This window comes from Podarcis filfolensis, assembly GCF_964270895.1.
Source record: "Podarcis filfolensis genome assembly, chromosome: 14".
NCBI lineage: Eukaryota > Metazoa > Chordata > Lepidosauria > Squamata > Lacertidae > Podarcis > Podarcis filfolensis.
The window spans coordinates 43578442-43595226 of record NC_139616.1 but is presented as its reverse complement, the minus strand read 5'-3'; the positions used below and the strand labels follow the sequence as shown (position 1 = coordinate 43595226).

General features: G+C 47.3%; 1 protein-coding gene across 1 annotated transcript in view; it reads left to right on the top strand.

Annotated features, from left to right (window-relative positions):
• Positions 1–238: 238 nt before the first annotated feature.
• The window catches only part of LOC310748713 (phospholipase A2-like), a gene marked incomplete at its 5' end in the record, with an annotated part of 21959 nt that continues 5412 nt past the window's right edge, over positions 239–16785 (top strand). The window contains 3 exons of the mRNA XM_083584555.1: positions 239–292; positions 1454–1760; positions 13623–13788. Coding sequence (XP_083440681.1) covers positions 239–292; positions 1454–1760; positions 13623–13788 — 527 coding nt within the window. The remainder of the gene's footprint in view (positions 293–1453; positions 1761–13622; positions 13789–16785) is intronic.

The window sequence follows — 16785 nt, the reverse complement described above, 5'->3', positions numbered from 1 at the left end:
AGGAATAAATGAGGGATAAACAATAAAAAGGAGAAGCATAGTTGTCCCACACCAGGAGGGAGGGTTGATTTGACTATGTTATTATTTAATATTATTGAATATGTATATTATTTATTATGTATACCCAATGTATCAGCCACCTGGGGGATTTGACTGTTTGTGTTTTGGTGGTTGGTAAAAAATAAAATGTTATTTAAAAAAACACACACCAGGAGGGAGGGAGTCTGTGGCACTCCAGATGTTCCTGGACTGCAAGCATCAGTCTTACCTGGAGTATGACAACATCTGGAGGGCAAGATGTCGAATGCAGAATTGGGCAGTTGGAAGCTGCCTCTTTAGATTTTTGTTTGCGGGGTGGGGGGAGTGAAATAAACTAACAACAAAACCCAGAGTCCTGTGGACCCTTAAGGTCTTTGACCCTGGAGGTTGTCTACACTCCGCCATCCAGACTAGGAGCCCTGCCTGTTGCATGTGCCTCCTACGGTTTCACTTGCCAAAATCATGGAACACGTCCAAATGTCTTGTAATACGTACAGCCAGTAGAATGACTTGATGAAATGAGAAGAAGAGGACGGCTCTATTCTGGCTTGGTCAGACCACACCTGGAACACTGTGTCCACTTCTCCGGGCACCACAGTTTAAGAAAGATGTTGACAAGCTGGAACTTACGCAGAGGAAACCAAGCCGTATGAGGAATGGTTGAAGGAGTATGTTTAGCCTGGGAAAGAGGAGACTGAGAGGAGAGATGATAGGAGCCCTGACCATTAGGTCCAGTCGTGACCGACTCTGGGGTTGCAGCTCTCATCTCGCTTTACTGGCCGAGGGAGCCGGCGTACAGCTTCCGGGTCATGTGGCCAGCATGACTAAGCCGCTTCTGGCGAACCAGAGCAGCACACGGAAATGCCATTTACCTTCCCGCCAGAGTGGTACCTATTTATCTACTTGCACTTTGACGTGCTTTCGAACTGCTAGGTTGGCAGGAGCAGGGACTGAGCAACGGGAGCTCACCCCGTCATGGGGATTCAAACCGCCAACCTTCTGATCGGCAAGTCCTAGGCTCTGTTGTTTAACCCACAGCGCCACTCGTGTCCCTCCCATAATAGCCATCTTCAAATATTTCAAGGGCTGTCACGTGAAAGAGGGAGCAAGTTTGCTTTATCCTGCTCTGGAGGGTAGGACTGGAAACAATGGCTTCAAGTTATAAGAAAGGAGATTCCATATAAACATCAGGAAGAACTTTCTGACAATAAGCTGTTCAGCAGTAGAACGGTCTCCCTCGGAGTGTGGTGGGTTCTCCATCCTTGGAGGTTTTTAAGCAGAGGTTGGATGGTCCTCTGTCTTGGCCAGGGGTGCCAACTTGAATAAAATATTGGTGGGGGGGCAGGTAAGCCCCGGCTCGCGTAATCGATCACATGATGCGGTGCACACACCCTATTTGAATAACAATGCCCAGCAACTTGGGACATTCCCGCCGCCCTCCGGCTCCGCCTCGCGGGCCGCCCCGTCGGACACGTGCAGGGCTGGCTGTGGGCGGGCGGGGAGAGGATATGGGTCCAGGCCGAGCCGGCGGCGGGAGGAGGCGGCAGTGCCAGCCAAGTCGCTCGCGGCCAGCAGGAGCTGCAGCAGCGCCTCGACGGGACGCACGGCGGAGCGCGCCAGCCACCTGCCTCGACGCCTTCCCCGAGATCGCTGCTTGATGGGCCCGGCGGGGCGACGCCCGGCGCTGCTGCTGCTGTGCCTGCTGCTCCTGCTGCGGACGGGTGAGTGGGCAGGAAAACCGACGGGCTCCGGTGCCCCCTGGGCATATGCCCGCCTCCGGCGCCGGCAGATGCGCTGAGCGCCTTGGCTGAAGGCGCGCAAGCAAAGCCTCCAGGCTTTGCAGAGGCGCTCTCGGGCGCCCCGTCGGCTCCCGGGGCGATGCAGCCCGGCTCTCGGTCGGAATAGGTCCTTGGTGCAATCTTGGATATAGGGATCCCCCCCACCCGGTCTGGAGCCCTGGAGAGCAGCTGGCTTTCGGTGTGCGTAAGACGGAGCTTGACGCACCGGCGCCCTTATCTGCTAGATGGCAGCTCCCACTCTCCCCGTTTAATTCAGAACAAAGATCTGGGATCTTGACACTCACCTGTCACCATCCTCTGTCTGGCTCCGCCTAGCAGATTCGGAATGAAATGTCTCCCCCACAGTTGTTGTTTCAAATTACTTTCTTTTGACTCCCAAGGGCTCAGGAAAAAAAAATATCTGTCAAAATCTTCAGTCATTTGGAAACTAGGAAGTTAAATTATAATAATTAAAAACATGGGGAGTACCTTTCATGCGGTTATATTTTGCAAAATTACAAAGAGCACAACTTCTTTAAATCTCGTTTTCTTAAAAAAATCCAAACTGAAACAAGTTTTCTTGGGTTTGCTGAACACCTTTCCAGCACTTCCTTCTCAAACTGCCCTTGTCAAACTGTCTCCACCACAGTTTTTGTTTCAGATTACTGTACTTTCTCTTGACCCCCAAGGGCTCAGGGGAAAAAATATCTGTCAAAATCTTCAGTCATTTGGAAACTAGGAAGTTAAATTAGAATAATAAAAAACATCGGGGAGTGCCTTTCACGCGGTTATATTCTGCAAAATTACAAAGGACACACCTTCTTTAAATCTCGTTTTCTTAAAAAAAATCCAAACTAAAACAAGTTTCCTTGGGTTTGCGGAAAACCTTTCCAGCACTTCCTTCCCAAATTCTTCCTTTTCCCCAGGGCACTTTTTCTGTGCACACTCAGTGAGCGTAGCACATGGAGATGATACCCTGTCATCATGGACCTTAGGCGGGTCTTTACTCTCTGAAAGGGACCAAATGAGGGCTCTGGGTACAAGGGGTGCATCGCTGAGCGAGAGAGAGGAGCAGAGCCCTTTTCATGGTAGGGTAAAAGATTTCCGCCTATTTTACTAGGCCTGCTTTTTCATTTTCAAATATTCTGATTATTTCTGTTTTTAATTAGATTTCTTTATTATTATTATTATTATTATTATTATTATATAGATTTTTATTGGTTTTTCAACACATATTAAAGAACAATACAAAACAATACATAAACAAACAAACATATAAACACGTATAATTTCTTAACCTTTTTTTCTTTAAACCTTCTTTCAGCGACTTCCCCATACCTCCCTTTTCTGCATCCCTGTTTTAAATCTTTCCAGCAACCCCTAATTTCAATTTCTTATAGCACTTTCTTTATATCCTTTTTCTCATATCCAATTGTTTGTCCCTGCAATTCTATTTTGCCTTACCCATGACATTTTAACACTCGTTAATTTTGCAACAGTTCTTAAGATAAACTTTAAATTTCTTCCAATCTTCTTCTACCGTCTCTTTCCCTTGGTCGCGGATTCTGCCAGTCATCTCAGCCAGTCCCATATAGTCTATCACCTTCATCTGCCACTCTTCCAGCGTGGGTAGTTCTTGTGTCTTCCAGTACTTTGCTAAAAGAACTCTTGCTGCTGTTGTAGCATACATAAAGAACATCCTATCTTTCTTTGACACCAATTGGCCCACCATGCCCAGGAGAAAGGCCTCTGGTTTCTTCACAAATGTGCATTTAAGCACCTTTTTCATTTCATTATAAATCATTTCCCAGAAGACCTTAATCCTTGGGCACGTCCACCAAAGGTGGTAAAAGGTACCTTCAGTTTCCTTACATTTCCAACATTTGTTATTGGGCGTATGATAAATTTTTGCTAGCTTGACTGGGGTCATGTACCACCTATATATCATTTTCATAATGTTCTCTCTTAAGGCATTACATGCCGTGAACTTTATACCGGTAGTCCATAACTGTTCCCAGTCAGCAAACATAATATCATGTCCAATGTCTTGTGCCCATTTAATCATAGCTGATTTAACCGTCTCATCCTGTGTATTCCATTTCAACAGCAAGTTATACATTCTTGACAAATTCTTAGTACTGGGTTCCAAAAGCTTTCTTTATTATTATTTACTTGATTGAGGGGTGCAGCTGCCCCCCTGGCTATGCCCATAATGTTATTGGTAGAGCACTTGCTTTGAGATGTTCTTGGGTTCAATCCTTGGCTTATCCAAGTCCCTTTTGGAGAGATTCTGCCAGTCAGGGGAGTCAGGGGACCAGGCAGCTCAATATATGGGGCAGGGAAAAGTCCGTAGCTTAGGGTTAAACCCCCAGAAAGTCCCAGGTCCAATCCCCCAGGATCTCCAGCTTAAAGCATCTCAATTATACAGAACAACAAACCCCTGTGTTGCAAACTTAACCCAACAAACAGCACAAGCAGCACGAAGACCAGTATACTGGATAGCACTGAATGATTTATTACAACAAAAACAAAATGTGTACACTTGTAAATTCTCTCATATATCTGAAAACAAATGAACACACGTCTGTCAATCTTTGAAAGTCTGTAGAAGTACAGTGGTACCTCAGGTTAAGTACTTAATTTGTTCCGGAGGTCCGTTCTTAACCTGAAACTGTTCTTAACCTGAAGCACCATTTTAGCTAATGGGGCCTCCTGCTGCCGCCGCGCCGCCAGAACACGATTTCTGTTCTCATCCTGAAGCAAAGTTCTTAACCTGAAGCACTATTTCTGGGTTAGCGGAGTCTGTAACCTGAAGCGTATGTAACCTGAGGTACCACTGTATAATGAGTCTATGGTTGAAACAAAGTAATAGATGCTATCCTGTGGGCTAAGCGGTAAAACTTTTTAGTCGTTACATACCCTCATGACCACTGCTCCTTGTGCATTTTTCTAATCTATGTGTTGTGCTGAAGAAGATTCTAGTGAAACAGTCAGATTATTCAGGATAATTCACTTACTACTTCGGCACCATGAACGCTTAAAAAGTTTTACTGCTTAGCCCATAGGATAGCATCTATTACTTTGTTTCAACCATAGACTCATTATACAGTGGTACCTCAGGTTAAGTACTTAATTCGTTCCGGAGGTCCGTACTTAACCTGAAACTGTTCTTAACCTGAAGCACCACTTTAGCTAATATGGCCTCCTGCTGTCGCTGCGCCGCCGGAGCCCGATTTCTGTTCTCATCCTGAAGCAAAGTTCTTAACCTGAGGTACTATTTCTGGGTTAGTGGAGTCTGTAACCTGAAGTGTATGTAACCTGAACCTGAGGTACCACTGTATACTTTTATGGACTTTCAAAGATCGACAGACGTGTGTTCATTTGTTTTCAGATATATGAGAGAATTTACAAGTGTACACATTTTGTTTTTGTTGTACTAAATCATGTACATTATGTAATAAGAACTACAGTGCTATCTAGTATACTGGTCTCCGTGTTGCTTGTGTTGTTTGTTGTCTAATGCATCTCAGGTTGCAGGTAGTGGAAGAAAAACCTCTTGCTGAGCCCAGGTGAGCTGCTGCCTGCCAGGGCTGGCACTGCTGGTGCTAAAGGGGCAAGTACTTTGACTTGGGAAAAGCAGCGGATACCAACGGGGCCCTTCGCTGGTGCTGAGCACCTGCCTTCATGCAGAAGGTGCTGGTTTCAGTACCCAGCATCTCCAGTTAAAAGGATGAGTAGCAAGTCATGGGAAAAACTGAGGCCCTGGAGAGCTGCTGCCGGTCAGAGTTGACAATACTGGCTAGGTGGGCCAACATGGATTCTAGGTAAGGCTGCCTCTGCGTGTAAGGAAATGTCCGCAGTTCAGTGGTAGTGAATCTGCCTTGCAAGCAGAAGGTCCCGGGTCCAATTCCCAGTGGCATCTCCTGGTTTGGCTGAGAAAGGATCCCTGCCTGAAATACTGCTGCTGGCCAGTGTTGACAGTGCTGGGTTAGATGGACCAACAGCCCAACTCACCCTAAGGCAGATTCCCTTTTCCTGATTCTGCCACTACCAAAGGGCAATGTCAGGGACTGGCAGGACACAGATGATGATGGTGATGGTTTTTATTTATACCCTACGCCCATCTGATGAGTGTGCACCGGAGGGAAGGGGAGGAATTTGTGGGGGCCTGCACCAGCCAGGAAGCAAGAGGCAGAGGCAGGGGGCGCTTCAGAGCTGGAGCACAGGAGGGATCAGAGGAAGAAGCAAGTTGGGGGCCTCCTCATCTTCTCCTGCACCACTGTCTCCCAGAACCAGGAGGGGTGTGAAACGAGATGAGCAGAGGCAACTTCCATGCAGGCGCAGTCTCCAGCTGTGTGTGTGCAGCCCGCTTTCCGGGTCATGTGGCCAGCATGACTTAACCGCTTTTGGCTCAACAGAACCCTGTGACGGAAACCAGAGTGCACAGGAACACTGTTTACCTTCCCGCCAGAGCGGTGCCTATTTATCTACTTGCACTGGCGTGCTTTCGAACTGCTAGGTTGGCAGGAGCTGGGAAAGAGCAACGGGAGCTCATCCCGTCGCAGAGATTCGAACCGCCGACCTTCCGATTGGCAAGCCCAAGAGCATGGGTAGGCAAACTAAGGCCCGGGGCCCTGATCCAGCCCAATTGCCTTCTAAATCTGGCCCGTGGACGGTCCAGGAATCAGCATGTTTTTACATGAGTAGAATGTGTCCTTTTATTTAAAATGCATCTCTGGGTTATTTGTGGGGCATAGGAATTCATTTATATTTTTTTTCAAAATATAGTCCGGCCCCCCACAAGGTCTGAGGGACAGTGGACCGGCCCCCTGCTGAAAAAGTTTGCTGACCCCTGCCCAAGAAGCTCGGTGGTTTAGACCACAGTGTCACCCACGTCCCTTATACAGTGGTACCTCGGGTTACATACGCTTCAGGTTGCATACGCTTCAGGTTACAGACTCCGCTAACCCAGAAATAGTACCTCGGGTTAAGAACTTTGCTTCAGGATGAGGACAGAAATCGGGCTCCCGCAGCACGGCAGCAGCAAGAGGCCCCATTAGCTAAAGTGGTGCTTCAGGTTAAGAACAGTTTCAGGTTAAGAACGGACCTCCAGAACGAATTAAGTACTTAACCCGAGGTACCACTGTATTTGGAGCTGTAGACATGACTGTTCCAACTTTGACAATGAAGAGTTTACTACCTGCTATGTGCATTCGTTTGGCTGGGGAGCCCATGACAGCTGGTGCAATCCTGCCCTTTCTAGTTAAACCCTGTTAGATCCCATCCTCCATTACAGCCCGTGATTAAGGCTTCAGTCCTTGGGAGGGAAATTCAATTGAAAGCAGCAGCCTTTGAATAGACTTGCCTGGAAATGGCACGTAGCATCTCTCTTGCTGAAATCAATCGGACCCCAGAGTATCCCAGTTGGGACGGATGGGGCCTGTTTGCCTCTTGCAGCCTGGTCTTAGCCGTGCAGCAGCGCTAAGGACACCAGAATCACCTTTCTGGAGGAGACCAACTGGGATCCACTACACTGCAACCACCCCCTTAGTCGTACAGGAGCATTTTGGCCGGACGGATGCTGGCAGCAGCCATAATAATAATAATAATAATAATAATAATAATAATAATAATAATAATAATAATTTATTATTTATACCCCGCCCATCTGGCTGGGCTTCCCCAGCCACTCTGGGCGGCTTCCAAAAAATTATTAAAATACTGTAATACATCAGTATTACAACTCCAAGGCTAATGATAATAAACTGGGAATAGGAAAGAAACAGATCAGAGGAAGAAGCTGTTAAAAAAATGGAATGGCTATAAAAGGAGCAGGGAGGAGGAGGGATGAAATAAATGGACAGTTTGCGGGTGGACATGGGGTACAGGGGTGCTGTCGGTGATGGGATCTGGGCCCTTCTGCATGGAAGGCAAATGCTAAACTACAACACCTCTTGCCCGGTCTGCCCCTCTGTTCTGTCGCCCAGCAGCTGGGCTGGCAAGGTGGTCTAGCTACCCTGTGGGCTAGGGTGTCGTTCGCGGCAGACGGTCCGGGATCCGGCTGCTTCGCAAGCCAGCTTTGATGTCGTCGTGGAAAGACGGGAGCCAGGATCTTGACGGAGAGCTTTGCTCTTTTCCCCTGTTTGCCTTTCACCCTGTTGCATTCGCTGGCAGTGTACACAGGGTGGTGCTTCGCCTTTTGTTGACCCAACAGTCTGTGCCTAGCAAACAAGGAAGATAGGAAAAGCGAGAAGGAAATGAAGCAATTCAGCAGCCAGAAATGGAATCAAGACTCCTGACAGAGGGTGCAAATTCTCTAGGTGCCTGGCCCAATGGCAATCTTACTGACTGGGCTCCCAAAAGCTTGCTTGCTTGCTTGCTTGCTTGCTATTTTATTTTATTTTATTTTATTTTATTTTATTTTATTTTATTTTATTTTATTTTATTATTTTATTTTATTTTATTTTATTTTATTTTATATTTTATTTTATTTTATTTTATTTTATTTTATTTTATTTTATTTTATTTTATTTTATTTTATTTGCATCTCACTTTTCTTCCTTGGAGCTCAAGGTGTCACACACAGTTATTCCTCCTCCCCCCCCCATTTTATTTGAGGCAGGTTCTTTTGCCCTCACAACAGCCCTGTGAGGTAGGTCCAGCTGAGAAACAGTGAGAAACTTCATGGCTGAGTGGGAACCTGAATCCTGGCCTCCCAGGACCTAATCTGACAATCTAACCAATACCCCACACTGCCTCTCCTGAGGAGCTTCCAAGAGGTCCTACATGCACCCAGTAGTTTTTGGACTCTCTTTCTGTGAAGCGCAATGCCATCCTCCCTGCGCCACATGACAAATACCTAGCAGTGGACTTGTGACCATTGGGAGTGGGGGTGGTGGGGTGGAATTCAGGGAGTTCAGGTGGCGCTAGAGATGATGATGATAATATAATAATACTAATAATAAATTTTATTTATACTCCGCTTTCCCCGGCCAGAGCCGGGCCCAGGGCAGCTAACACCAGTAAAATTACAGGAAAAACATAACAGGAAAAAACCCCAATTTAAAATACAGCTTAAAATGCAATTTAAAATGCAGCCTCGTTTTAAAAGTAGCCCATAGATCAAAACCATAAGGGGAAGGAAACATAAGGGTCAGACTGAGTCCAAACAATCCCTTTGGCACTGGATGGCCCAAATATGCTTTTCCTGGCAAACTTGAAATGAAACGTGTGCCTTAGGTGGATGTTTATAAAAGTTTTTGCATGTTATTTGCTGGTTTGCTTTCTTGCTTATGCCAGCCTGGGCTGCTTGGGGAGGAAGGGTGGGGCGGAAATTAAGTAAGGCCACCCACACATTATACATTTCAAGCAGGGATGGGGAACCTTTGGCCCTCCAGGTGTTGCTGAACTACGGCCTCGGCCCAGTATACCTGAAGGAGCATCTCCACCCCCATCGTTCAGCCCAGACACTGAGGTCCAGCTCCAAGGGCCTTTTGGCGGTTCCCTCATTGCGAGAAGCAAAGTACAGGGAACCAGGCAGAGGGCCTTCTCGGTGGTGGTGCCCGCCCTATGGAACACCCTCCCACCAGATGTCAAGGAAATAAAGAACTCTCTGACTTTTAGAATACATCTGAAGGCAGCCCTGTTTAGGGAAGCTTTCAATGTTTGATGTTTTATTGTGTTTTTAATATTCTGTTGGGAGCCGCCCAGAGCGACTGGGGAAACCCAGTCAGATGGGCAGGGTATAAATAATAAATTATTATTAGTATCCTTGCAGCAACCTTGTGAAGTTGGACAGGCCACCCATGAAACTCTGTGGCTGAGTGGAGATTTGAAGCAAAATGTCCAACACAATAAGCCAGAGGTTGGCAACCCGTGACCTTCCTGGTGTCATTAGAAGTCCTATCAGCTTCAGACAGCTTGACGTATGGCTAGAGAGGAGAGTGGCACCTGCCCTGTGGAACGCCCTCCCATCAGATGTCAAGGAAATAAACAGCTATCTGACTTTCAGGAGACATCTGAAGGCAGCCCTGTTTAGGGAAGTTTTTAATGTTTGAAGTTTTATTGCTATGATGATGATGATGTTGGGAGCCGCTTAGAGTGGCTGGGGAAATCCAGCCAGATGGAGAGGGTATAAATAATAAGTTGTTGTTGTTGTTGTTGTTGTCGTCTCCTATCATCCCTGGCCCTTGGGCCATGCTTTCTGGGGGCTGATGGGAGTGTGCATGGAGGACCTGAGCTGCCCAGATGGCAAGCTGCCCCCCCTCTCAGCCTCGCCGAGGTGATCCGAAGGAAAGCAGAGCGAGATTTTTGGCTGCAGGAGTTGCTGGAATTAGGCATACAAGTCACCATCTAACCACCTTAGGGGCAAATCCACTCTGGATTTGTATAGGGTTCACTCCTTAGCCTTTTCTTCTCATGAAGTTGTCCCGCAAGGCAGTAAATGGGAATGAGAGAGAGTTCAGAGTCAGGGGCCCTTTGACTCGTTCTTTTAGCTCTGGAGAGCTGTGCTGACTCACACAACTTTTGAGGTTTCTCCAGCTGCTTGCAGCCAGCACACATACCTCCTTTTGAGTAAGTCAGGTTTCAGAAAGTAGACATTGCCCACAGTAAGCAAATAAAAGGTGCATTCCTCAGGTTAGGTTCCCACGCCCTACCGAAAGCAGAGTGACTGGACGGAGCCTCCACTTTCTCCTAGGAGGCCACAAGTTCCAGCTTCCATCTAGACAGGGTGAAGTCTCAAATTTCAGGCTGAGCAGTCCCCCACACAGGTCACAGAGTGCTTGCCTCCCCCTGACTTTAGGAAGGTAAGGTAAAGGTAAAGGGACCCCTGACCATTAGGTCCAGTCGTGACCGACTCTGGGGTTGCGGCACTCATCTCGCTTTATTGGCCGAGGAAGCTGGCGTACAGCTTCCAGGTCATGTGGCCAGCATGACTAAGCCACTTCTGGCGAACCAGAGCACTGCATGGAAACGCCGTTTACCTTCCTGTCGGAGCGGTACCTATTTATCTACTTGCACTTTGACATGCTTTCGAACTGCTAGGTTGGCAAGAGCAGGGACTGAGCAACGGGAGCTCACCCAGTTGCAGGGATTCGAACCACCAACCTTCCAATCGGCAAGTCCTAGGCTCTGTGGTTTAACCCACAGCGCCACCCACCTCCCTTTAGGGAGGTACTCTTCTCCTTAAATCACAGTAATTATTTCTAAATGTGCCTCTGAACATAACACTTAAAATATGTGCATTTTGTGCAGACCCACAACATCCTTTTTGGCATCACAGAAGGGGCCGCCTCTACGTTTGGCCCAGCCAAGGGGAATAGTCATTCTCTCTCTCTTTCCCAGTGGCAAAGCACTTACAGCCTGTGGACAGCCTGTGGCTCCTTGGGGAAGGATATGCTTTGCATGTAGAAGATCCCAGGTTCAAGATCTGGGATCTCCAAATAGGGCTGGCATTTTCCCCTGCCTGACCCCTGGAGAGCCTCTGCCAGTCAGCTTGACGGACGGGTGTTCTCCCTCTGCAAAAGGCAGCACCCTCTGTCCCTGTGCCCTTCAGCGTCTTTTATGCTTTGTCGACAAACCGTGTGTGCCAACACATGCAACATCTGGCAGTGGGTGCAGCTTGGGAGAGGTGATTGTGATGTAACTGCAATCAGGCGTAGGTCAGCGCTGAAACAATAAATCGCCCAAGGCCAACGAAGTTAACTCTTTATCGAAGGAAACATACCATAGCTCAGGCCTAGTGGTCCCGGCAATTCTTTCCAGGAGGTCTTGCCCCAGTGAAGCCGTTGTGAAGACTGAAGGTTCCCACCTTCCCCCAGCTCCCCTAGTCTTCTTCCTTCCTGAGTGATCTGAGACTCTACAGCCTTGTCTCTCATTGCTCTGCCCTCTTCATTCCTCTGCATGTTCTGGGAGACCAGGGCAGCTTCTTGCAGCAGGACAGGAAGATTGCCTGCCTTCATCAGTAGCCTGGCTTATCTCTGTCTCCTGGCCTCCCCTCCTCTCCAGCCTCCGCTTCTGCATCTGAGTCTGGACTGTTTTCTGGCACAGACTCTCCCTGCTCACTAAACCCTGTGGCCCCTCCAGCTTCCCACACCTCCTCTTCTCAGTCTGCTCCTTCTTCTCCCTCTGAATACTCCTTCTTGTACCACCCCCACTACCTGCTCCATCACCTGGAGCGGTGAACATCCAGGGGCGTGGCTGGCGTGTGTCCCAGGGCGGTGGCACACCGTCCACAGGGGTGTGTGACACACATGGGGGGGTGTGCGGCAAGTGACATGCGTCCCGGAGCGTGCGCAGCGAGTGCTGAGCATCCCAGGGGGCGGTGGCAGCCATGATGTCAACACCCCCCCCAGATGACACCGGGGGTGGGCTGCTCACTCTGCCCCCACCTTCGTCCGCCAGTGGTCCCCTGGTGTGGCGATCACACAGGGTCCCTGGATGTTTAATGGTCTATTGATCTCTGTGCCACCACTGTGCTCGCTTCCCCGCTGCTGCCAACCCGTTACTCTCGGGTAAAACACTGAGTCCAGACAGTTGTTAAAATTGAACCAAATAAACAAGTTTATTTCATAAGCATTAACAAGTTTATGGTTTCTCATATAAAATTTCCTGTCAGTTTCGGCCTATACCTTCCTAATACCTTCTGACTGATTACCGTATTTTTCGCTCTATAAGACGCACCAGAACACAAGACGCACCTAGTTTTTGGAGGAGGAAAACAAGAAAAAAAAATATTCTGAATCCCAGAAGCCAGAACAGCAAGAGGGATCGCTGCGCAGCGAAAGCAGCAATCCCTCTTGCTGTTCTGGCTTCTGGGATAGCTGCGCAGCCTGCATTCGCTCCATAAGACGCACACACATTTCCCCTTACTTTTTAGGAGGGAAAAAGTGAGTCTTATAGAGCAAAAAATACGGTATCTCAACTGTTTGACTGACTCCTCTTAACAGATTCTCTCACTCTCTCACCAGACTACCCCAACCCACAGACTTATCCTCTCTCTGTCTCTTCTCTAACTCCAGACTAACTTCTCAACCCCCCTAACTCTAACTCAAATTCCTCCCTTTGGGTTCCCATTGGTTAGTCATTTTACAATTAATTAACCCTTTCCTTAAGGGACATGGGTGGCACTGTGGGTTAAACCACAGAGCCTAGGACTTGCCGATCAGAAGGTTGGCGGTTCAAATCCCCGTGACGGGGTGAGCTCCCGTTCTTCGGTCCCTGCTCCTGCCAACCTAGCAGTTCGAAATCACGTCAAAGTACAAGTAGATAAATAGGTCTGGCAGGAAGGTAAATGGCGTTTCCATGCGCTGCTCTGGTTCGCCAGAAGCGGCTTAGTCATGATGGCCACATGACCCAGAAGATGTATGCTGGCTCCCTCGGCCAATAAAGCGAGATGAGCGCCGCAACCCCAGAGTCGTCCGCGACTGGACCTAACAGTCAGGGGTCCCTTTACCTTTACCTTACCTTCCTAATACCTTCTGACTGATTATATCAACTGTTTGACTGACTCCTCTTAACAGATTCTCTCACTCTCCCACATCAGACTAGCCCAACCCGCAGACTTATCCTCTCTCTGTCTCTAACTCCAGACTAACTTCTCAAACCCCCTAACTCTAACTCAAATTCCTCCCCTTGGGTTAGTCATTTTACAATTAGTTAACCCTTTCCTTATGAACCCAGGATGATGTCACACACATAGGAGGGCAAACGCCACCCCTGGCCACAAGAGGCAGCCCGCTGACAAGTTCTTCTTGCATAGAAAGGGCTCTACAGATCCTAACCCATATGCTTTCCTTTCCCTAGCTACAGGAAGCCCATTGGGACATGCTGCGCCGCGGACCCGCCGGGGACTCCTCCAGCTCGCCGGGGCGATCTTGTGCACCACACAGCGCTCGCCGTTTGCCTACATGCGCTATGGGTGCTACTGCGGTTTGGGAGGTACCGGCTATCCCAGGGACAAAGCAGACTGGTGAGTATGAGACTCAGCAGGTCAAAATATCTGAAACGTTCTGTTCCGGAAATGCATTATTCCCCCCCCCCCCCCATCTCTATCGTAACTCTACAGTCATACCTTGAAAGTCGAACGTTTTGGCTCCCAGACGCCGCAAACCCAGAAGTGAGTGTTTCGGTTTGCGAATGTCCTTTGGAACCCGAACCTCCAACGCAGGTTCCAATTGGCTGCAGGAGCTTTCTGCAGCCAATCAGAAGCCGCACCTTGGTTTCCGAACGTTTTTGAAGTTGAACGGACTTCTGGAATGGATTCCGTCCGGCTTCCGAGGTACCACTGTACTTGGGTGCAGAGAAACAACATGAAATGTGACATGCGTCTGTTGAAGAAATTGCACTTGAAAATGATCAAAGGGGTGAAATCTCCATGGGTGAAGGTTCTGGGTTTCTGATACACTTACTTTTGAGGGAGGTGTCCTTTTCTCTCCTGAAAGTCATTTTTCAGGACACCTTGGAACTCCACATCCCAAAGTTAAGTGGGGAGGAACACACAGTCTTGAGTCTAGAAAGCCTTTCCTGTTCAAGTTTTTTTTATATATATTTAATTTTTATTTATGAATTTATAAAAGTGCAAAATACAGAACTGAAGAATAAGTGAAAGAAAAGGAAGGAAAAAAGAGAAAAAAGATGCATTACATCAGTACTTTTTTCTTTAAAAATGTTTAGGGGTACTCTCATTTTGACTCAAGAAAACCACCATTTTATAGTTCAAATCGGGGGAAATAAATACAGTAAATGGACAAAAGTACAAAGATTCACAAAAATGTTTAGGGGTATGCGTACCCCTGCATACCCCCAGAAAAAAAGCACTGCATTACATTAATCTATAATTCTATTCCATCGACTTCCCATCTATCTTTCCATGGCTTCCTAAAGTTTCCCATTTCTGCTGCATATTCTATTTTTTTCTATTTAAATATTCAAATTATTCTTCTAAACTATAACTGCTGAACTTACTCCGAACCGATTAAAGTTCTAACACTTTTACAATGGTTTTCTAAGTAGTCTACAAATGGCTTCCATTCTTCTTTAAAACCTTTCTCTTCTTGCTCTCTAATTTTGCCGGTTAAGCTTGCTAATTTTGTGTATTCCGTTAATTTCATCTGCCACTCCTTGGTAGGGGCTATCTCCTTTCTCCATCTTTGTTCATATAGGATTCTCGCTGCTGTAGTGGGCATACATAAACAAATTTGTTTGTTTACTTGGTACCTCGGATCTCATTATACGTAACAAGAAGGCCTCTAGCCTCTCTCCTGTTTACGTTTTTGGGGACGGAGTGCCCATCACACAAGCTTACAACTTAAAAGACATGACACATGAGGAAAAAAGGAGGTGAGGGTAGAGGAAAAAAGCAAACTCAGATGCCGATCTTTAAAATTAAATAGAATTCTTGGGCCAGAGCAAAGCTAAGCAGCTTCAAACATCTGGATGGGAAGGATCATTTAGAAATCTAAATAAGCAAACGGGAACCAGTTGAAAAGAAAGAGAGCACTCTCACCAAAGGTTTGGAGTTGCCTAGCTTTGGTGTGGCCCCACCCCTCAAGACATTATATTTAACTGTAAGAATTGGTGCCTGAGTTTGCTTTTTTCCTCTACCCTCCCTGTAATTTTCCTTGTGTGACATGTCTTTTAAATTATAAGCCTGTGGGTAGGGAATAATTTTAAACGAGACTAGGATGACGGGGGAGGAGTAAGATTAGACCTTCAAGGGTAAGGATGGGGGGGAAATGCTGTACCTAATTCACACTTTGCAAAACTATACGGAAACTGTAACACAGCTATCCTGTGAAATGGGCCCTTCTCCAAATTTTGCAGATCAGTTCCCAAACCTAATGTATGTAGAATGTAGATATAACGGCAAAGTGTGCATCAAAGTACAGTCATACCTCATGTTACAGATGCTTCAGGTTATGTGTTTTCGGGTTGCGGACCGCGGGAAACCCGGAAGTACCGGAACAGGTTACTTCTGGGTTTCGCCGCTTACACATGTGCAGAAGCACTAGATCGTGCTTTGTGCATGTGCAGAAGCGCCAAATCGCGCCGGTGCAGATGCAGCACTTCAGGATGCGAATGCTGCAGATTGCGGACATGCCTCCGTCATGGATTACATCCGCAACCCGAGGTTCCACTGTACATACAGTATATGTATGTGTATAGAGAGCCAGTGTGGTGTAGTGGTTAAGAGCAGTGGACTCGTAATCTGGTGTACCGGGTTCGCTTCCCCGCTCCTCCACATGCAGCTGCTGGGTGACCTTGGGCCAGTCACACTTCTCTGAAGTCTCTCAGCCCCATTCACCTCACAGAGTGTTTGTTGTGGGGGAGGAAGGGAAAGGAGAATGTTAGCCGCTTTGAGACTCCTTCAGGTAGTGATAAAGCAGGATATCAAATCCAAACTCTCTCTCATTAGTAAAAATAGACAAAAATGCACAGCGTTTAGGGAAATTGCCTGCAAAAACATATACTGCCTGAAAAACTGCATACAAAAAACTGCATACAAAAACAACTGCATACCGAGGGGGGGGGGAATTGTGAGGACTTTGTAAAAGAAAGGTGGTGAAACAAACTTAAAGTTGGAAGAATGAGACACGGAAATTGATGGATTCGGCCATCCCTATTCCAGAGGGAGAAAACCACTGCCACATCAGAATGTGCAAACTTGGAAACTGCACCAGATTCCCTGGCTAAGGCCAAACCACTTTTCCTGTGTTTGGGGGAAATAAACCACATCCTTGGGCAGTTCGAAAATAAAAACCACCACCCAAAATATAGCCATCTATACAGGATATATTTTACGACCACCTGGTTGCTGCAATGAAGTTTTTGAAAAACAAGACTTCCATTGCTTCCCACAATCTTGCAAAATGAGAAGATGTGACTTTAATTGCTATGCTCGTGGCACAGCTGGAAGATTTTGGGGCACATGTCTCCAGCTGTTTCCACTTCTCCCAGAACTTCTCCC